Here is a 23,084-nt window from a genome sequence, read left to right on the forward strand (position 1 = left end):
AGTGGGTCAGAGTGGTGGTAGATACTGTTTGCCCCAGACTTGCATCTTGGAAGGAATTAAAAAGTCTTCTGACTCTTGGACCCAATCATTTTTCCCAAGAAAAAATGCAGAATCCATTTATATCAAATTTCCTTTCTGTGGATGCACTGAGTTGGGATAAAAGGATAGAAGAAAAAAAATTCCAAGACCTGGGGAACACTTTAGCAGGAACACCAAGTTTGATCAGATAACCACTTTATTATTATAGAAAATAACAGAACTTTGGCTGGAAAGAGATTTTTCAGGAAGAGAGTTTTCAGTATTAGTTTCTTAGGGGTGGGGAACACAGCCATTATCCATGACCAAAAAGAGCAGTCCCATTAATGCTCTGAGTACCCAATTCAGACTCCAGCAGGGACATTGGTGGGATGTATGAAGATTCAAGATCATCTCTTGGCTTGATGGTGGATGAACCAATAAAGACCTATCCTTTTTGCAACCAATTAATCTGTTAATGAATACCACTTCTCACTAGAGTGCTTATGTCCAGAACCATGGTCAGCTCATCTTGCAGGAATTGCAATATATGCTGAACATCTGGAAATTACTGGCACTTCCTTCTTATTGCATTGTTTCAGGAAAGCCATTCATGTGGAACCATAACCTTTTTAACAGAGGGACATCTAGCTGCTAGAACAGCAAACAGGACTTTGTCCAAGTACTCAAACTCCAACCAACTTCATTCAATCTTAATTTTGTTAGCTTAAAAAGATGAAGTTGATGATGAAAGACTGAATCCTAGAGTAGGAGATCCTCCTGAACCAGCAGGAAGGCTGCTTGCCCTTATTCAGTGCCCAAAAAGCTACCTCACTCGGTGCCATGAATCTGCTCACTACTCAATTCGGTGCTGTAGTAAAGTGGTCTATCCTTGGAAACTCTGATTCACCATCTGTAACAGTAGATGAAGCTTCCAGGACTCATATTCCATATTCAGGTCTGTTTTAGGAACTTTACGGTATTTTAAGGTTAAAAAAGTGACCAAAATCATAAAAACTATGGAATCAAGAAAAATGCCACTCAAAAGAATGCTGCTTTTTTTTTTAAATATAAAAAAAACATACCACTAAACCAGTTAAGGTCAAATTTAAAAAAAAACACCTTTAAAAACTCTTTTCAGTGCATATCAAATTTTCCAAGCACAAATTTTAGCTTGCCTTTTAACTCAAACTCAAGTCCATTAATTATTAAAGCCACATTTAAGGGAGAGAGTGATGCCAATGATATTATAGTGGGCAGTGATTCACTCCATCCAAAAAAAGCCCTTTCTGGATCCCACTGTATTAGACAATTATCAGCCAGTCTCGAACCCCGCATTTCTGGGCAAAGTTGTTGAGCGGATGGTGGTATCTCAGCTCTACAGAGTTCTGGAGGAGATTATCTGGATCCAGAATTATCTGAATTCAGAAGAGAGACAGTCTTGTTCATTTTGGTCCTTTTGGACCTTTTAGCTGCTTCAACACTATTGATTATAGTGTTCTTCTGGGAGAGTTGTATGAGTTGGGGATTGGAAGCACCATTTTATGGTCATTCCATCCTTCTTGGCTGACAGAGCCAGATGGAAGTACTGGGGAGACTCCTGTTTGCCTTGAGGGGCAGGTGCCACAGTGTTCTCTACTATTCCCCATGTTACTTCATATCTATATGAAACCACTGGGAGAGGTCATCTGGGGATTTGGCGTTGGGTGGCTGGTATGAAAAAAGTCAAAGAAGTAAAAAGTCAAAACCATTGTGTCTGGAAAATACCTCCAGGAGAAATGCAACATCAGGGCTGAATTGCTAAATTTATACTTAAAATCATAAAAATTTATATAAAATTATTCAGAAGAAATTTAATATATACAGTTTTAGGAACTTTAGGATTAAAAAATAATTTTAGGGACTTTATTTCAGTTTAGGAACTTTTAGGACCAAGTATGAACCATAGTCTGTCTTCTGCATTTTCCTTCAGCTCCACCAGTTACATACATGAGAGAGAGAGAGAGAGAGAGAGAGAGAGAGAGAGAGAGAGAGAGAGAGTCTTCCTGAGCTTTTGTAAACTCACCTGGGAAGACCAGCCCCCCTTTTCAATCAGGAAGGAAGGAGGGAGGAGGAGCCAGCCAGGAGGATAAAGCTAGGCCTGCCATTGTGTGAGGCTCTCTGCAGACGCGTGGGGCCTCTGGGAACCCTAAGTGCCAGGTAAACTGAGAGTTTAGCATCTGAGCGAGGAGAAGGCAAGTAGACCTCTGAGTTTTGCAGAAGGAGAGGAGGAAGATGACGAGAGGGTAAGTGTACTCCTTCTAACTCTTTGTCTTTCTAACTCCCTGTCTTCTAACCTTAACTTTAACTTTAAATCAACCTTAAATCAAAGTTGAAAGTTAGCACCTAAGGGAGGTAAATAGGTCTACTCTGAGCAGGAGCAGAGTCCTAATCGTGAGTAAGAGCCCAAGGGTCAGGCACTTAAATCAAAGTTGAAAGTTAGCTGCACCAAACTCACCTAAGTTAGCACCTAATCGAAGGAAGGGAGGAGGATAAAGTGGAAAGCAGGTTTTTCTACTTTGTTTTAAATTAAACCTATACGTAACCCAAGTTAAACTTAATCTAAGTTAGAACATAACCTAAACAGTTCAGTAAATTGGGACACAGGACACAGGATCTAGAGAGCAATAAATAATTAAACAAACTCAAAAAATAGCTTAACATAAGAACATAAGAACAGCCCCACTGGATCAGGCCATAGGCCCATCTAGTCCAGCTTCCTGTATCTCACAGCGGCCCACCAAATGCCCCAGGGAGCACACCAGATAACAAGAGACCTCATCCTGGTGCCCTCCCCTACATCTGGCATTCTGACTTAACTCATTTCTAAAATCAGGAGGTTGCGCATACACATCATGGCTTGTACCCCATAATGGATATTTCCTCCAGAAACTCGTCCAATCCTCTTTTAAAGGCGTCTAGGCTAGATGCCAGCACCACATCCTGTGGCAAGGAGTTCCACAGACCGACCACGCGCTGAGTAAAGAAATATTTTCTTTTGTCTGTCCTAACTCTCCCAACACTCAATTTTAGTGGATGTCCCCTGGTTCTGGTATTATGTGAGAGTGTAAAGAGCATCTCCCTATCCACTCTGTCCATCCCCTGCATAATTTTGTATGTCTCAATCATGTCCCCCCTCAAGCGTCTCTTTTCTAGGCTGAAGAGGCCCAAACGCCGTAGCCTTTCCTCATAAGGAAGGTGCCCCAGCCCCGTAATCATCTTAGTCGCTCTCTTTTGCACCTTTTCCATTTCCACTATGTCTTTTTTGAGATGCGGCGACCAGAACTGGACACAATACTCCAGGTGTGGCCTTACCATCGATTTGTACAACGGCATTATAATACTAGCCGTTTTGTTCTCAATACCCTTCCTAATTATCCCAAGCATAGAATTGGCCTTCTTCACTGCCGCCGCACATTGGGTCGACACTTTCATCGACCTGTCCACCACCACCCCAAGATCTCTCTCCTGATCTGTCACAGACAGCTCAGAACCCATCAGCCTATATCTAAAGTTTTGATTTTTTGCCCCAATGTGCATGACTTTACACTTACTGACATTGAAGCGCATCTGCCATTTTGCTGCCCATTCTGCCAGTCTGGAGAGATCCTTCTGGAGCTCCTCACAATCACTTCTGGTCTTTACCACTCGGAAAAGTTTGGTGTCGTCTGCAAACTTAGCCACTTCACTGCTCAACCCTGTCTCCAGGTCATTTATGAAGAGGTTGAAAAGCACCGGTCCCAGGACAGATCCTTGGGGCACACCGCTTTTCACCTCTCTCCATTGTGAAAATTGCCCATTGACACCCACTCTCTGCTTCCTGGCCTCCAACCAGTTCTCAATCCACGAGAGGACCTGTCCTCTAATTCCTTGACTGTGGAGTTTTTTCAGTAGCCTTTGGTGAGGTGTAACCAGTCCAGTCCAGTCTAAGAGAACAGAACTAGGAGGGAAAGAACCTAGTAAGGGCCAATTCCCAACCACCCAGGCAGAGTCCATTTTAGAATTTCAGCATCACCACCTTTAGTAGGTGATAAGAGCCCCATTAGGCTAATCCAAGCACTCTATTCAGGAGCCTGCAGAGTAGGTTACGCCCATCAGCAGCCTTTTGTCTTCCTGAGCTTCTGTAAACTCACCTGGGAAGACCAGCCCCCCTTTTCAATCAGGAAGGAAGGAGGGAGGAGGAGCCAGCCAGGAGTATAAAGCTAGGCCTGCCATTGTGTGAGGCTCTCTGCAGACGCGTGGGGCCTCTGGGAACCCTAAGTGCCTCTGGGAACTAAGTGCCAGGTAAACTGAGAGTTTAGCATCGGGGTGAGTTCAGCAGCAGGGCAAGGAGGCCAGGGCCCCATACACTGCCCTTCCTCTTCCCTTGAGAAGAGGGCTGCTAACCAGTGTAGGGTTTTTAAAAGTACCCCTAAATAAAACAACAACAACAACAACAAAAAAGCTATGCAGTCAGACAGCCAGGAGCAGGGTGGGGGCTATCCAGTGTTCTGCATCGAGTGCCACATGTATGATTATATGCCTCTGGGGCATAAGTCATGGGTGTGTCCTCGGTGCAAGGAGCTCCAGGGTCTCAGGGAACGCGTCCGCTCCCTTGAAGCCTTGGTGGGCGACCTGGAGAAGCGCAGGCAGGCAGAGGAGGACCGTGGGGAGACTTCTGGGGACGATCAGGCTTCGTCCCAACCTCAGGCGTGCAGCTCCTCGGCTGCCCGGGTGGGAAGTCTCGGGACTGGAGGACATCATCCTGGAGAGGAGGGAAACAATCCCCTAGGGGGGACCCCTTCTCCAGGGGATGGGCCCATATCCGAACGCACTCGGGATACTCCTCGGCGGGAGGGGGGTCGGGGGCTTCTTGTAGTGGGGGATTCGATTATTAGAAACATAGAGAGGGGGGTTTGCGACGGATGTGAGGACCGCATAGTGACTTGCCTGCTTGGTGCGAAGGTTGCGGACATCACTTCTCATCTAGACAGGCTAGTAGACAGTGCTGGGGGAGAGGTAGCGGCTGTGGTGCATGTCGGCACCAACGACGTGGGCAAGTGTAGCTGGGAGGTCCTGGAGGCCAAATTTAGGCTTTTAGGCAGGAAGCTGAAAGCCAGGACCTCAAAGGTAGCGTTCTCTGAAGTGCTACCTGTTCCACACGCAGGGCCAGCTAGGCAGGCGGAGATCAGGGGTCTCAATGCGTGGATGAGACGGTGGTGTAGGGAGGAGGGGTTTAGATTCGTTAGGCACTGGGGAACGTTTTGGGACAAGCGGGGCCTGTACAAGAGGGATGGGCTCTTGAACCAGAATGGAACCAGACTGCTGGCGTTTAACATTAAAAAGGTGGCAGAGCAGCTTTTAAACTGATCCCTGGGGGAAGGCCAACAGGAGCCGAGGGGCATCCGGTTTGGGACTCCTCATCCCTATGGGATGAGGATGGGGAGGTTAGAGAACAACAAGACAAAGGCAGAGTAGGAGAAGAAATTGGGAAAGGTAGCATGATGGGATGTGATAGACGGTTTGGCACAATGAGAGGATGCAGGGACAAAGGAGCGAATAAGCAGTGCATCCTGGGGCATTCCGTGTACAAATGCTTTTATGCGAATGCCCGAAGTCTACGAGCAAAGGTGGGAGAACTGGAATGTCTGGTGAATAGGGAAAACATTGACATAGTGGGCATAACGGAAACCTGGTGGAATGTGGAAAATCAGTGGGATACCGCAATCCCGGGCTATAAACTCTACAGGAGGGACAGGCAGGGGCGTGTTGGAGGTGGGGTGGCCCTTTATGTTAAGGAAGGGATAGAATCCAGCAAAGTAGAGATTGAAGGTGGGTCCGACTCCACCGTAGAATCTCTGTGGGTTAAATTACCAGGCTTGTGCAGCAATGTAATACTGGGGGCATGCTATCGTCCTCCAGACCAGAAATCGGATGGGGACCTTGAAATGAGGAAACAGATCAGGGAGGTGACAAGGAGGGACAGGGTTGTAATCATGGGGGACTTCAATTATCCTCATATTAACTGGGTCAATTTGTGTTCTGGTCACGATAAGGAGACCGGATTTCTTGACGTGCTAAATGACTGTGGCTTAGAGCAGCTAGTCACGGAGCCCACCAGAGGGCAGGTGACTCTGGATTTAATATTGTGCAGTACGCAGGACCGGGTTAGAGATGTAAATGTTACTGAGCCATTGGGGAACAGTGATCATGCTGCGATCCGTTTTGACATGCACGTTGGGGGAAGAATACCAGGCAAATCTCTAACAAAAACCCTTGACTTCCGACGGGCTGACTTCCCTCAAATGAGGAGGCTGGTTAGAAGGAGGTTGAAAGGGAGGGTAAAAAGAGTCCAATCTCTCCAGAGTGCATGGAGGCTGCTTAAAACAACAGTAATAGAGGCCCAGCAGAGGTGTATACCGCAAAGAAAGAAGGGTTCCACTAAATCCAGGAGGGTGCCCGCATGGCTAACCAGCCAAGTTAGAGAGGCTGTGAAGGGCAAGGAAGCTTCCTTCCATAAATGGAAGTCTTGCCCTAATGAGGAGAATAAAAAGGAACATAAACTTTGGCAAAAGAAATGTAAGAAGGTGATACGGGAGGCCAAGCGAGACTATGAGGAACGCATGGCCAGCAACATTAAGGGGAATAATAAAAGCTTCTTCAAATATGTTAGAAGCAGGAAACCCGCCAGAGAAGCGGTTGGCCCTCTGGATGGTGAGGGAAGGAAAGGGGAGATAAAAGGAGACTTAGAGATGGCAGAGAAATTAAATGAGTTCTTTGCATCTGTCTTCACGGCAGAAGACCTCAGGCAGATACCGCTGCCGGAACGGCCCCTCCTGACCGAGCAGTTAAGTCAGATAGAGGTTAAAAGAGAAGATGTTTCAGACCTCATTGATAAATTAAAGATCAATAAGTCACCGGGCCCTGATGACATCCACCCAAGATTTATTAAGGAATTGAAGAATGAAGTTGCAGATCTCTTGACTAAGGTATGCAACTTGTCCCCCAAAACGGCCACGGTGCCAGAAGATTGGAGGATAGCAAATGTCACGCCTATCTTTAAAAAGGGAAAGAGGGGGGACCCGGGAAATTATAGGCCGGTCAGCCTAAAATCCATACCGGGTAAGATGGTGGAATGCCTAATCAAAGATAGAATCTCAAAACACATAGACGAACAGGCCTTGTTGAGGGAGAGTCAGCATGGCTTCTGTAAGGGTAAGTCTTGCCTCACGAACCTTATAGAATTCTTTGAAAAGGTCAACAGGCATGTGGATGCGGGAGAACCCATAGACATTATCTATCTGGACTTTCAGAAGGCGTTCGACACGGTCCCTCACCAAAGGCTATTGAAAAAACTCCACAGTCAGGGAATTAGAGGACAGGTCCTCTCATGGATTGAGAACTGGTTGGAGGCCAGGAAGCAGAGAGTGGGTGTCAATGGGCAATTTTCACAATGGAGAGAGGTGAAAAGCAGTGTGCCCCAAGGATCTGTCCTGGGACCGGTGCTTTTCAACCTCTTCATAAATGACCTGGAGACAGGGTTGAGCAGTGAGGTGGCTAAGTTTGCAGATGACACCAAACTTTTCCGAGTGGTGAAGACTAGAAGTGATTGTTTGGAGCTCCAGAAAGATCACTCCAGACTGGCAGAATGGGCAGCAAAATGGCAGATGCGCTTCAATGTCAGTAAGTGTAAAGTCATGCACATTGGGGCAAAAAATCAAAACTTTAGATATAGGCTGATGGGTTCTGAGCTGACTGTGACAGATCAGGAGAGAGATCTTGGGGTGGTGGTGGGCAGGTCGATGAAAGTGTCGACCCAATGTGCGGCGGCAGTGAAGAAGGCCAATTCTATGCTTGGGATCATTAGGAAGGGTGTTGAGAACAAAACAGCTAATATTATAATGCCGTTGTACAAATCTATGGTAAGGCCACACCTGGAGTATTGTGTCCAGTTCTGGTCGCCACATCTCAAAAAAGACATAGTGGAAATGGAAAAGGTGCAAAAGAGAGCGACTAAGTTATTTTCCTATTTACTTTCACTTCTCATAGCTAGGGTCTGCCTCACTCACACTTTATGCTGTTGGAAATAGTTTCAAATACATTGCTCCAAATGAAAGTAAACGGAACTGAGCCAAGCTGAGCTCAGGGCACCATTACCCTTGAAGGAAGGTCTTGTGAAGGAAGCAGGGAATGACAGAGACTGAGGGGGGAGTTGAAAGGGGGGGGAAGAACTGGAGGGCATGTTGAAGGAACTCTTAAAGGAGGAAAAAGCAGGAGGTTCAGAGGGAAGAAGGAGTGTGGGGGAGGGAAGGGTCGGAAATGGGGGCAAGACAGCAGGGTTGTGGAAAAGCTAGAGAAAGGAGGAATACATAAGAAGTTGAAGAGGAAGGAAAGATGGAGAGTATGAAGTGTGAAAACGGAGAGCCAGAGCACTAGTGGCCTGGTCAGCTGCACGCTCTTTCCAGGGATGGCTGGAGGGGTAGTGGGGGGAAGGCAGTCATTTCAGCCACCAAATAGACTGGCTGGGGGAGGGGGTTCAAAAAGAAGAGGAGGTGCTGCAGGGGTTGAAAGAGGAGGGGTAGCGCTGGGATGGTGAGCATAACAGAGAGGGAATTGGGCACCAGAATAATTCCTTAGATGGTTAATGTGGTGGTGGTGGGGGGGTGGTGAGGCACAAAGGTGGGAGAATTAAGAGGGAACTTGATTGTGAGGTGCAAATACAGGGATGGGATATGGGGGGGGGGAAGAAGAGATGGAAATGCTGAGAGGAGGTGGATGGTATAAAAATCCCACTCAGCCCACCAAATCCACTCACCAGGCGCTGAACTACACAGATGGAAAGGGAGAAGCAAGTACACTTTCCTCCCAAGTACAGCCTGTCAATCCTTTTAGCCAAGTCAGCCAATCATCTACAGAGGAGGTGGAAGAAGGAACAAAGGGGATGCCATGAGAGGCTGGCTGCCAGAGGATAAGTTTCCCCCCCATAGGCTGATAGCTTCCCTTGTTACTGGTAGTTTCAGCCAGTGGTCAGGAAACAATGGGGGTAGGTAAACTGACAGGCCCTTAGACCCTGCAGGCCTGTATGCTTGTCTAGTCAGCCAAATTGATAATACAGTCCTGCTCGCAAGTAAGCAAACATGCCTTAGCGACTGTTGAAGGTCAGGCAAAGGGGAATGCATGGCTACCAGATTGCTTGATCTGATGAAAGTGGAGCTTAGCAAATGCTCCAGAAGGCAGACCCGCTCACTAAAAGAATAAAAACAGAGGATTCAGTAGGTAAGGTGATTTTTTTCTTTTTTTTAGACTTTTAAAGTCAGGTGATTCCTGATAGTCCTCTCCACCCTTTCCTACCCAGTGAAGCCTAATTTCATCTTCTCATCACTCTGTGGTTTAACGCTGTTTAGAGGGAAGTTTTGAATATCAATCCAGCCCAAACAAAAAATATGCTGGATTTATCCCAAATCACACTGAACTGAGTAGGATCAAAAATCTTACTGATTTTTTTTTTTAGGGGGAGGAGGGGATGTTTGAAGTTATTGCAGGCAGGCTAAGGAAATAATTCAGTTGGTGGAACAGGGTTGGCTATCCCCATCTCATCTTCCTTTATTTAATCTGTTTTACTTTAATTTACTTTTTTAATTTTAATTTGCTTGATGATGTCACTTCTGGCCATGACAACACTTCCGGTATGTCCCAAACAGACGGTCATTCTAAGAAATGGGTCCCTTGTTAAAAAGTTTGAGAACCACTGGTTCAGAAACATTTTCAGTCCAATGATTTCCATTACATTGTATGACTTCTGCTCTTTTATGATGGGAGCCTCCCTCTCAGAAGCATTTCTTCATGCAGAAACCACCCAGCTTTCATACCAGTGCATACCTGCACTAATGGGGGAAAAAACTCTCTACATCTCTTTCTGCCCTAAATGATATTTTATGCACACCTGACAATGAAGACACTGCATATGGACAAGAACATCTCCAATTCCTTCCCAGAGACAGCCATATTCTAGCACAGTCCAAAAGGATTTTCTCCTGAATGAAGGCCTGAAGACTAGTGGGACGGATTCTCTCAGTGCTGCTTAGCTTGCTCCCTCCCCACAAGGACCTTTTGCCTGACAGGACATTGTTGTGGGGAATGAGAAAGTAAATAAAATAGATCAGAGATACAATTTAAACAAAAAATTGAATAAGAAATACATTATCAAAAAAAGTTCAATTGGTGAACTCTCTACAGCTCACTCCAGCACATGCTTCCAGACTATGAGGTAAAAGCAATCTGGGAAAGTTGCAGCCTTTCTATAGAGGAAGACGCAATTCAGTTAGTTAACCTTGTTTTTCTAAAGCAGCAGGAGCAATCTGAAGTCTCAAGTATGTCCTCTGTCTCTAACAGGAAACCTGCTTGAAGCCTCACTGATTGTCTACTCACCAGTCCATCAACCTGCATGATCTCCCACAGCACCTCAGCCACATCTGGTAGGGTGTAAGGTGGCAGGCAGAAGCAGCTGCTGTGCAAAAGTTGGTTCACCAGCTGCTGGCCCAACTGCATCATCACTTGTCCTATGAGCTCTTTCCGTCCTTTGAAGTCCTCCTCGTGCTACAAGAAAAACAGTAATATGAAAGGATTGTGATATTGAAAGGAGCCATAGCAGAGATGAACTTTCTGACTTCTCCATCACAAATACACCCGGACAATATCTATGACTACTCTGTGTTTTCAGGAAGTTTTCACTGCAGTGTTTGCAGCACATTTAAATATCTACTGTAACTTTCTATTTAATTTTGTTTCAGCTCTGTTGTAGTCTTCATTTTCAAAGATCTCCTGGAACTCAGATTTCTTCCATCTAATATGGAAAATAAACTCATTGGGGAAGAACTCCAAAATTCCTGGGCTCAAAACTCCTTAACAATATGCACATTGCTAATATTATGTTGCTTTTCCTGAACCCAGATCTAGTATCTTAGTTCAAGGATGGGGGCCTTCTTGGATTACATTAATGCTTCTGAGCACAGGGAGGACATGCCTATGGGTAACATGGCGGATCACTAGGTTATTCTGAGAGCTCCTTGGAGCAGCCCACGCCGAAGAGAATTTATGCTCCTTGGAATTAAAAGGAAACACGGCAGCACTCTGGAACAGTTCTTAATAAAATCTGAGGAGAGATTTGATTTGAAAGACAGGTGGAAGCAAAAATTGAATGATTGCTCTAAAAGTTTTGAATTAACACTGTGAAGTTGGAAGAAGATCTGGAAGAGCAGGAGAAGGAAATCTATGAAACCGAGGAACTACATGGAATAGAAAATGGTGGCCAGCAGTGGGATGTTGTAAGAAAATTGAGAAGGAAAATCAAGTTGTACTTGGCCTGCAGGTAAAGGACAAGAAGAAAACATACAGAACTATAGCAATGAGGTAAAGCTTACTGGAAGGCAGAAGAATTCAAAGATCAGAGAGACTAATAGTGTATGTGCAGGTTGCTTAGGGAGAATGAGAAGTGGGTAAGAACAGGAGATACACAGATACAATAAAAAGGGGGGCAAGCTTGTAAGAGAGATACAGTTGGATTTTGGATGTAAAGGTGTTGGGTAAAGCAGGGGATAGATGAAATATTTGGAATGGGAAATAAACAAGGGAATATGAAGAAACTATTGGATAAAGGGTAGAATTAATAATCAAATGTATTTTTTAAAGACAAATGTTTTTCTTTAAGTGACTGGATTTTAAATAATTGTATTTTTAAATCATTAGAGAAATGTAAAGAAAAGAATGAGAAAAGGAAAATAATTTTTTCTTTTCTCTTTCCTTTTCTCTTTTCAAGGTAAATTTTGAAATATAAAAGTATATATTTTTACTTGAAGTTTGAGATGAAGAATAAGTGAAAGAATATTATGTATGCTAGATATATTTGGAATTATATAAAATGTAATTAGATATGAAGATAGATGTATTTGTTTAGTTTTAGAGAGTTTATGACTTTAAGAACTTTTTGTATATGCTATTTCAACTTTTTCAGACTTTTTTCATCTCACAACACACTGAGAAGAAGAGAGAAATTAGTAGAGCATCTACAGGGTAAATGGGAAGGGATTGGTTAAAATACATGATTTTAATTAATTAAAGGTTTAATTAGTACATGTATATTATGAATGTTGTTTTCTTTTATTTACTAAAAAAAGCTGTGGTAAGAGAATCCATATTAGAATAATTTTTTAAAGAATTTTTTCTTATATATTTTTATAAATGGGGGAATTATAGAAAATTAATTGAAAAGTGTTTGTTAACCTGTTGTTTGAGATGAGAAGGGGAAGTAATCAAAATAAGGTAAGGGATAGATATATTTTGTATAGATTGTAACACAGATGAGGAAGATAATGTTAATGGAATTGGCTATCAGAGAATTACTGGAAATATAATAAGAAATAAGTAATAGTAATTTGGGACTTCACTATTGCTGTTACTTAAGAAGATGTTTTTATATCTTTGTTTTTGTTTTGTTTTAAATAAATAAAAAATAATTATAAAAAAATGCTTCTGAGCACAGGCATAGGACACTTCCCTTAGTTTTAAGAAATCATAGTTGTGTATAGAAACCCTATGCAATGTGGGTTGACGAGTAAGATGTATCAGATGGGGTCTCTTCCCAAGCAGGCTCAAGGCACAGTAGCTAGATGGTGCTTCCTGGAAGCCAGTCTTGTGAAGATCTCTCTAAGATCTTGAACTAAAGAAGGAAGAAGTGCTTGCAACTTGGATATTTATTTGTACAGGTATTTATATACCGCCTTTCTTTGGTCGTCAGATTTCTCCTCAGACTTTAATCCAAGGCGGTTTACGTAGGCAGGCTGTTCTAAGGATCTTTACAATTGACTAGTTCTAGTCTTTGATAGAACTCCTCGTTCCAGCTGGATTCCTTCCTGGTCTGGCCTCTCTCTGGCCCTTCGCCTCCCACGCTCCACTTGACGGCAACTCCTCTCTGCCACCGAGGGTCAGCTCATCAGTATATCAGCATGTCTTCAGTTCTCGGGTACTTCCGGTTGTTTCGAACTGGCAGCCTCAGATCTTCAGGCATACAAGGTGGCAGCTCTACCAACTAAGCCAGACCTCCTGCCTCCAGGATATGGCCTGCGCAAACCTGAGAATTTGATAGGATCTACAAGACATATTTCATCCCTAAAACCATATAACGGCAGATGGGAAATTTATTCAAATCCTATATGCAATCCCTTCCAGTCACTTACATTGTTGGCAACACCTGTGTGGAGAAGGTCACGCAAGAACTTCATGACACTACAATTAGCATCACGGTGGTCCAGAGTGGTGGCAGCAATGGCCCACTGCAAGATGGGAAGAATCACCTGGCTCCGGAGCAATGTAATTGGGCTGCGCTGGATAAACCTGGGCAGAGAGGGCAACATTTTCCCATTAGACCATACTTTTCAGTCTGTCTCATTGCAAAGGGAGCAGGAATGCAAGATGGCAAACATAGTCAACTGTATTGGTTTCATGTTACTTTCTGAACTAACTTCAAATGGCAGTGTTGGTCTATATACCACTCCTCATGACCTAGGCCTTTTATATCTTAGAGAAGGACTTTCCCACAAAGGAATTTCCACCTGTTACCATCTTACTGATAAAACCCAGAAAGCACCCCACTAAAGGAAGTAAAGGCAGGACATCCCAAAAATGAAGGAGGGCCTTTGCAGAGCCATAACACTCTGGGATGTGCTTCATTTCTTCTTTTGACCGTCAGAACATTGTAAAACATTTGTGCTCCACTAGGCCTGAAGTTCTCTGTTAACAGTATTACTTTGGGGCATGCAGCAGTATAAGCTGTTGGATACAATTTGATTTTATTTGGATAGGATTGCCATGTCTTGATATAGATTCGTTGAAAGAGAGACAAAGGCTGGCACAGGACTCAAATACCTGGTTGCCAGTCTGAAGAGGTCATCCACAGTGTCTGGGTGGTTTCGGAGGCCGTTGGGTTGCTCAATGAGTCTGAAAGTGGGGAGGCACAGAGCCTAGGGCAAGGGTTACATGAAGTATTAGCAGGTTGGTAAAAAATTGAACACATACTTTGTTTGCTACACTTTCGTTCTCACACATCTTGTTACAATTTCCAAATCCAGTATAACATCTTCAAAAATACTTTCTTCAAAAACCAATCTTTTTCATGATGCTTATGGAGAAACATCCTAGAAGCATATCCTACTATACCTATAACAAAGTACATGTAATAGACATTAATGCATTATTTAATTAATGCACATTAATAGACATTATTTGTGTCTACTTTATTCTTCATTTCCCTCTCCTTCTTATGCTGTCTTTTTCAGGATTTAAATTATAGACTGACCCTCAGGGCAGGGACCTATCCCCACAATATTTAAACCATAAATAATAAACAATAAAAAATAGTAAGCAACACGATTGAATGCATCAAAGGAAAGGACAAATAACAAATGTTATTAAGGAACTGAAGAATGAAGTGACTCTTCATTCTGGACTAAAATATGCAACTCTTCCCTTAAAATGGTGACAGTGCCAGAGGATTGAATGATAGCAAATGTCACACCGATCTTTAAAAAGGGAAGGAGGGGGGACCCAGGAAACTATAGGCTGGTCAGCCTAACATCTATGCCAGGTAAGAGGGTGGAATGCCTCATCAAAGATAGAATCTCAAAACACACAGACGAACAGGCCTTGCTGAGGGAGAATCAGCATGGCTTCTGCCTCATGATCCTTATAGAATTTTTTGAAAATGTCAACAGGCATGTGGATGCGGGAGAACCCGTGGACATCATATATTTGGACTTTCAGAAGGCGTTCAACACGATCCCTCACCAAAGGCTACTGAAAAAACTCCACAGTCAGGGAATTAGAGGGCAGGTCCTCTCCTGGATTGAGACCTGGTTGAAGACCAGGAAGCAGAGAGTGGGTGTCAATGGGCAATTTTCACAATGGAGAGAGGTGAAAAGCAATGTGCCCCAAGGATCTGTCCTGGGACCGGTGCTTTTCAACCTCTTCATAAATGACCTGGAGACAGGCTTGAGCAGCGAGGTGGCTAAGTTTGCAAATGACACCAAATTTTTCCAGGTGGTGAAGACCAGAAGGGATTTCTGTGACAGATCAGGAGAGTGATCTGGGGGTGGTGGTGGACAGCTCAATGAAAATGTCGACCCAATGTGCAGCGGCAGTGAAGAAGGCCAATTCTATGCTTGGGATCATTAACAAAGGTATTGAGAACAAAACAGCTAATATTATAATGCTACTGTATAAATCAATGATAAGGCCACACATGGAGTATTGTGTCCAGTTCTGGTCACCACATCTCAAAAAGGACATAGTGGAAATGGAAAAGGTGATTACAGGGCTGGGGCACCTTCCTTATGAGGAAAGGTTATGGTGTTTGGGCCTCTTCAGCCTAGAAAAGAGGTGCCTGAGGGACATTATTGAGACATACAAAATCATGCAGGGGATGGACAGAGTGGATAGGGAGATGCTCTTTACACTCTCACATAACACCAGAACCAGGGGACATCCACTCAAATTGAGTGTTGGGAGAGTTAGAACAGACAAAATAAAATATTTCTTTACTCAGCATGTAGTTGGTCCGTGGAACTCCTTGCCTCAAGATGTGTTGATGGCATCTGGCCTAGATGCCTTTAAATGGAGTTTGGACCAATTTCTGGAGGAAAAATCCATTATGGGTTACAAGCCATGATGTGTATGTGCAACCACCTGATTTTAGAAATGGGCTATGTCAGATGCAAGGGAGGGCACCAGGATGCAGGTCTCTTGTTATCTCGTGTGCTCCCTGGGGCATTTGGTGGGCCGCTGTGAGATACAGGAAGCTGGACTAAATGGGCCTATGTCTGATCCAGCAGGGTTATTCCTATGTTCTTAAATCACAATGGAAAATAACTTCCTAAGTCATCCTAAGGAAAAACTTTTACAAACAATTCCAATTTGTTTTGTTTCTCAATTTCAATGGTCTTCACTAACCCATGATTGCACTCAAGCCACTAGACTTCCAAATCAATTGGGTGGAAAAAGCAGAACCTAGCAGGGTTCCTCAACTAGCAATGGTGGACCAAATTGCTCTATCCCACCAAGAATCCTATAGAATTCTATGGAAAATTTATAAAAACCATAGGGTTCAGAACCTTGTGTTTATTTTTCTGGGTTATTATTTCTCTTTGGTTGTTTTTCATTCTCCCTTCACTCCTTACAATTTGATTTGCATTTAGGCTGTGGAGCATTAACTACTAGTGATTGTCCTCCTGAAGGATTGACAATTTAACTTTCCAGCAAGTCAAATCCTTCAGATATTTGGGAATTATTTTTCATTATAGACATTCTTTGTTATACCACCGTAGATCCGCCATCTCCTCAGCCCTGTTATCTCAGAATGCGATTGCTCGGTTCCATTTTCATAAAGGTAATATTCCTGCTGCCATTCATGCTCTCCAAACACAAGTTTATCCTAAATTATTATATGGAGTAGCTGTCTGGATTGAAGCAGCTAATCAGGAGATAGATAAGGCAGCAGCTAAATTTCTGCGAAGAATTCTTGGAGTTCCAAACTTAATTAGGTTGTCCACTATGATTTTGGAACTGGGTATTCAACTCCCCACTACTGTAGCTTGGACCTCCACTTTTAAGTTTTGGCTCAGACTCCATCTTAATATTCACCCGAATTCTATTCTCTTAGATTTATTAAAAGACCCTTTTTCATCTAATTGGTCTAAACTTAACTATGCCAAATTATCTTCCTTAGATCTTTCTCCTGAACTTTTAGCTGATAAGGACCTTCAAAAAGTGCATCATCTCATTAAACTCAAACTCTGGGAGCAAGAATACGTAACATTATTGTCTAATTTAAATCCGACCTGTTCACCCCTTTTCTTCAGATTGTCCCCCTCCCTTGGCTGCCCTGTGAATTATTTTGTCCAATTTATTAATCCGACCAAAAGAAGGGCTTTAATGTTAGCAAGATTGAACATATTTCCATCTGCAATACACCAAGGGAGATTTTCTAAAATCCCTCGTTCAAATAGATCACGTCTGTTTTGTTCAGCTGAACCAGATAATTTGGATCATATCCTTCTTCAGTGTACTGCCCATCATAATCTCAGGTCCCACCTACTTGGCCCTTTTCTCTCTTCTCTTCCCGTTTCCCTTGTTGATCCTCTCCCAGTCCTTCTCAGTTATTCTCCTTTCATCACCGTTTTGGTGGCATAATTTTTGGCGGCAGTTTCTATGGCAAAGGCCAGAAGTTAATAACTGATATTTGTATCTCTTTGCCTTGTTATATTTATTGTTATCGATGGACTTTCTATATGCCAATAAAGGTTTACCAAAGTAAGTAAGTAACTACTAGTGCTATATTAATTCACCCTCACGCCAGCTGTCATTCAAGCATCACCTTGCCAGCCAGCAGCCAGGATTGATAACGTCTTACATATCCTTTCCCTTCTGGTTCTTCTCCTTCTCCTCCCTTAATGCAACTAAAGCTTTTGAGTCAGAGGTGTAAAAGTGCCCTCCCCTCTTTGAAAACGCTGCTTGGCTCTTCAAGGCAACTGCCTTCTTGCATCTTAGGGCTTGTTTCAAGAGCCAACCAATGAGGTCAACTAAAGCAGTTGCCTCAGGTAGCAGATTAGTGGAGGGCACTTATCTCTTTTCTCCTTCTTGCCTCCACTGCTCCTCCTTCTCCTCCCTTGCTAGGAAAAGAAAGTGGAGGACAGAGAGGAAGAAGATATGTGGAAGGAGAGTGCTGAGTTAGAACATGGGAGAGTGAGAGAAGCTGAGGATGGACATCATCAGGTAAGGGCAAGCTGCATTTGGCATGCAGCCTTAGGCATCAGGAGGTATTGGGCTTGTCCTAATTTCTACATAGACCTTTTTCTGTCTGAGATATCTCTTTCCCCAGTGATATTTCCTTAGTCAGCACCCTTGCTGTTGCAGCCCCTTTGGTTCAATCCTCTCCAGTCTCAAAAGACAGGTGAACTTGGTAATTAGTACAGCCTCACCAATGATCCACAAAATTTTACTGTCTTTCCCTGTTCTTGTCTCATGCACATTGATTATCACACGGTATTTGTTATTTTGTGGTGTGTAAGGAATGGTCTGTTTTTCACTATTTTTGTGGAAATCCGAAATCACCCTCAGATTTATGTGCCAAATGAGGCCTTTAACCAATCCACCAAGAGCTTCAAAGAATGAGAATTTCCCTTGCTCATTATCTCTGGGGAAGAAGTCTCTACCTTCAGAGACTTGGACTATTAGTTATCAATATCTGTTCAGTGGGAGGGGTGGTCCCTCAAGGCACATGAGTGAAATGCTTTCACACCTTACCGAGAGGCTCACCGCATGCCATTAGCCCTGGGTTCAGCATACAGAGAGCTGCTTTGCAGCTACAGTTGTTCATTGCTGAATGTTCACCTGAACATTAAGATCCTTTCTTCCTTCTCTTTCTCGAATGTCCTAATTAATGTCCTCATTATCTTCTTTTTTTCCTCCCTCCCTATATCCAAAACCACCACTTCTTCCTTCTGGGCTCCTCTAGGAAGCCTATCTAATTTCGTACATCCCTTCTTCACACATCTTCCTCTTTCTAGCTCTAACTTTTTCTTCTAAAGAGTTTTTCTCCCCTCTCCTCATGCTTCTTCCTTTTAACCACTTCCCCTAGCACTCCAATGTGAGAGCATGTTAGTCATAGAATTTGCCTATCTAGATCAAAATGTGAGTGCGCAAGTTCAGTTAAGCCCGAGGTTTGAACTTTTGGTTTGGAGCTAAAATGAATCCTTTTTTTTTTGCTTGCTTCTTTCATCTTCACATCCATTTGCTTCCCCCTCTTAATTATCTATACCGGGGAGCCCAAACCCCGGCCCTGGGGCCACTTGCGGCCCTCGAGGTCTCTCAATACGGCCCTCAGGGAGCTCCCAGTCTTCAATGAGCCTCTGGCCCTCCAGAGATTTGTTGGAGCCCACACTGGCCCGACGCAACTGCTCTCAGTGTGAGGGAGACTGTTTGACTTCTCGCATGAGCTGTGGGATAAGGGCTCCCTCCACTGCTTGTTGTTTCACATCTGTGATGCAGTAGCGGCAGCAAAGGAAAGGCCAGCCTTGCTTTGTGCAAGGCATTTTATAGGCCTTGAGCTATTGCAAGACCTTCATTCATTCATATAAGTTCATCTTTAATATATTCATTTATGTAAACTTATGTAAATTTATTCAAATTTTAAATGTAAATTAATTATTTTCTTCTCCGGCCCCCGACACAGTGTCAGAAAGACAATGTGGCCCTCCTGCCAAAAACTTTGGACACCCCTGATCTATACAATTGGCATTGACATGTAAGAGAGCAGCAATCTACTACAAGTGCTAAATAAATCAATCTTATGTCAGATGATAACACAAATGAGTCATGTAACATCTTACTTAAATTTAATTGCAAGATAGAACACAAAAAAGAAAAAAAGCAGATCTGCTTCTCTGTAGATTCAATGCATGACAATGCTAGACATGAGAGTAGTACAGGTGTCCCCACTTTTTCACAGTCCACTTGCTCTTTCAACTTCAATTATCACCAGAATCCATACATTGGACACATGATCCTCTCTTTCAACATATTTTGTCTTGTTTCCACAACCTTCCATACACTTCTGTGACCATGTGCTGCATTTTACTGTGTTTTTGCATGCATTCACAAATTATATATAGTGTGTTATTTATTTTTTGTGTGGCCAAAACGTACTTGCAAGCTAAAAAAGGCTGGGTTCTGCATTTTGATGATTTCCAGTTTTTTAGTTGAATACATGGAGGTGCCTATACAGTGATATGTCAGGATTCAGTCAATAATATGCACCAAAGTGAATAGTTTCAGTGCAAGAGTACACTGGTACAATTATTATTATTATTATTATTATTATTATTATTATTATTATTATTATTTATTTATTTATTTATTTATTTATTTATTTATTTAAAGAATTTCTATCCTACCTTTGCTATCCCTGAACAAATGCTCGAGGCAGCTTACAATTCAAGAACTAAAAAGCATACACTATATTAAACAAAAAATAAAATCATAAGGACAAGAAAAAATTGGAGGAGAGCAATTATTTTTACCAAAGTACTTAGATGCACAACAACAAATCAGCAGTAGGCAAGATGGAACAAAAACATTTTGAGACTGAAAGGCCATGAGGGAGGAGGAAGTTATCAGTTAACACAGTAGGGAATTTCATATTTGTTTTGCCACTATAGAGAAACCTCACCCCAATTTTGGCAGGAGGGCCACATCATCTCTCCGACACTGTATCGGGGGCCGGGGAAAAAATGTATTAATTTACATTTAAAATTTGAATAAATTTACATAGATGAATATATTAGAGATGGAACTTATATGAATGAATGAAGGTCTTGCAGTAGCTCAAGGCCTCTAAAAGGCCTTGCACAAAGCAAGGCTGGCCTTTCCTTCGCTGCCATAAGAACATAAGAACATAAGAACAGCCCCACTGGATCAGGCCATAGGCCCATCTAGTCCAGCTTCCTGTATCTCACAGCGGCCCACCAAATGCCCCAGGGAGCACACCAGGTAACAAGAGACCTCATCCTGGTGCTCTCCCCTACATCTGGCATTCTGACTTAACCCATTCCTAAAATCAGGAGGTTGCGCATACACATCATGGCTTGTACCCCATAATGGATTTTTCCTCCAGAAACTCGTCCAATCCCCTTTTAAAGGCGTCTAGGCTAGACGCCAGCACCACATCCTGTGGCAAGGAGTTCCACAGACCGACCACGCGCTGAGTAAAGAAATATTTTCTTTTGTCTGTCCTAACCCGCCCAACACTCAATTTTAGTGGATGTCCCCTGGTTCTGGTATTATGTGAGAGTGTAAAGAGCATCTCCCTATCCACTCTGTCCATCCCCTGCATAATTTTGTATGTCTCAATCATGTCCCCCCTCAAGCGTCGCTTTTCTAGGCTGAAGAGGCCCAAACGCCGTAGCCTTTCCTCATAAGGAAGGTGCCCCAGCCCCGTAATCATCTTAGTCGCTCTCTTTTGCACCTTTTCCATTTCCACTATGTCTTTTTTGAGATGCGGCGACCAGAACTGGACACAATACTCCAGGTGTGGCCTTACCATAGATTTGTACAACGGCATTATAATACTAACCGTTTTGTTCTCAATACCCTTCCTAATGATCCCAAGCATAGAATTGGCCTTCTTCACTGCCGCCGCACATTGGGTCGACACTTTCATCGACCTGTCCACCACCACCCCAAGATCTCTCTCCTGATCTGTCACAGACAGCTCAGAACCCATCAGCCTATATCTAAAGTTTTGATTTTTTGCCCCAATGTGCATGACTTTACACTTACTGACATTGAAGCGCATCTGCCATTTTGCTGCCCATTCTGCCAGTCTGGAGAGATCCTTCTGGAGCTCCTCACAATCACTTCTGGTCTTTACCACTCGGAAAAGTTTGGTGTCGTCTGCAAACTTTGCCACTTCACTGCTCAACCCTGTCTCCAGGTCATTTATGAAGAGGTTGAAAAGCACCGGTCCCAGGACAGATCCTTGGGGCACACCGCTTTTCACCTCTCTCCATTGTGAAAATTGCCCATTGACACCCACTCTCTGCTTCCTGGCCTCCAACCAGTTCTCAATCCACGAGAGGACCTGTCCTCTAATTCCCTGACTGTGGAGTTTTTTCAGTAGCCTTTGGTGAGGGACCGTGTCAAACGCCTTCTGAAAGTCCAGATATATAATGTCCACGGGTTCTCCCGCATCCACATGCCTGTTGACCTTTTCAAAGAATTCTATAAGGTTTGTGAGGCAAGACTTACCCTTACAGAAGCCATGCTGACTCTCCCTCAGCAAGGCCTGTTCGTCTATGTGTTTTGAGATCCTATCTTTGATGAGGCATTCCACCATCTTACCCGGTATAGATGTTAGGCTGACCGGCCTATAGTTTCCCGGGTCCCCCCTCTTTCCCTTTTTAAAAATAGGCATGACATTTGCTATCCTCCAATCTTCTGGCACCGTGGCCGTTTTGAGGGACAAGTTGCATACCTTAGTCAAGAGATCTGCAACTTCATTCTTCAATTCCTTAATAACCCTTGGGTGTATGCCATCAGGGCCCGGTGACTTATTGATCTTTAATTTATCAATGAGGTCTGAAACATCTTCTCTTTTAACCTCTATCTGACTTAACTCCTCGGTTAGGAGGGGCCGTTCGGGCAGCGGTATCTGCCCGAGGTCTTCTGCCGTGAAGACAGATGCAAAGAACTCATTTAATTTCTCTGCCATCTCTAAGTCTCCTTTTATCTCCCCTTTCCCTCCCTCACCATCCAGAGGGCCAACCGCTTCTCTGGCGGGTTTCCTGCTTCTAACATATTTGAAGAAGCTTTTATTATTACCCTTAATGTTGCTGGCCATGCGTTCCTCATAGTCTCGCTTGGCCTCCCCTATCACCTTCTTACATTTCTTTTGCCACAGTTTATGTTCCTTTTTATTCTCTTCATTAGGGCAAGACTTCCATTTACGGAAGGAAGCTTCCTTGCCCTTCACAGCCTCTCTAACTTGGCTGGTTAGCCATGCGGGCACCCTCCTGGATTTAGTGGAACCCTTCTTTCTTTGCGGTATACACCTCTGCTGGGCCTCTATTACTGTTGTTTTAAGCAGCCTCCATGCACTCTGGAGAGACTGGACTCTTTTTACCCTCCCTTTCAACCTCCTTCTAACCAGCCTCCTCATTTGAGGGAAGTCCGCCCGTCGGAAGTCAAGGGTTTTTGTGAGAGATTTGCCTGGTATTCTTCCCCCAACGTGCACGTCAAAACGGATCGCAGCATGATCACTGTTCCCCAATGGCTCAGTAACGTTTACATCTCTAACCAGGTCCTGCGTACCGCACAAAATTAAATCCAGAGTCACCTGTCCTCTGGTGGGCTCCGTGACTAGCTGATCTAAGCCACAGTCATTTAGCACGTCAAGAAATCCGGTTTCCTTATCGTGACCAGAACACAAATTGACCCAGTCAATATGA

At 43.6% G+C, this 23,084-nt stretch overlaps 1 protein-coding gene across 2 annotated transcripts in view; it reads right to left on the reverse strand.

Annotated features, from left to right (window-relative positions):
- Positions 1-23,084, reverse strand: part of TNPO3 (transportin 3) — a 291,077-nt gene that overhangs the window by 44,067 nt on the left and 223,926 nt on the right. For both annotated transcript variants that reach the window (XM_066634005.1, XM_066634006.1), the window contains 3 exons: positions 13,954-14,048; positions 13,266-13,422; positions 10,462-10,629 (listed from right to left, as the gene is read on the reverse strand). In XM_066634005.1, the coding sequence (XP_066490102.1) occupies positions 10,462-10,629; positions 13,266-13,422; positions 13,954-14,048 (420 nt within the window). The remainder of the gene's footprint in view (positions 1-10,461; positions 10,630-13,265; positions 13,423-13,953; positions 14,049-23,084) is intronic.

This window comes from Tiliqua scincoides, chromosome 7, assembly GCF_035046505.1.
Source record: "Tiliqua scincoides isolate rTilSci1 chromosome 7, rTilSci1.hap2, whole genome shotgun sequence".
NCBI lineage: Eukaryota > Metazoa > Chordata > Lepidosauria > Squamata > Scincidae > Tiliqua > Tiliqua scincoides.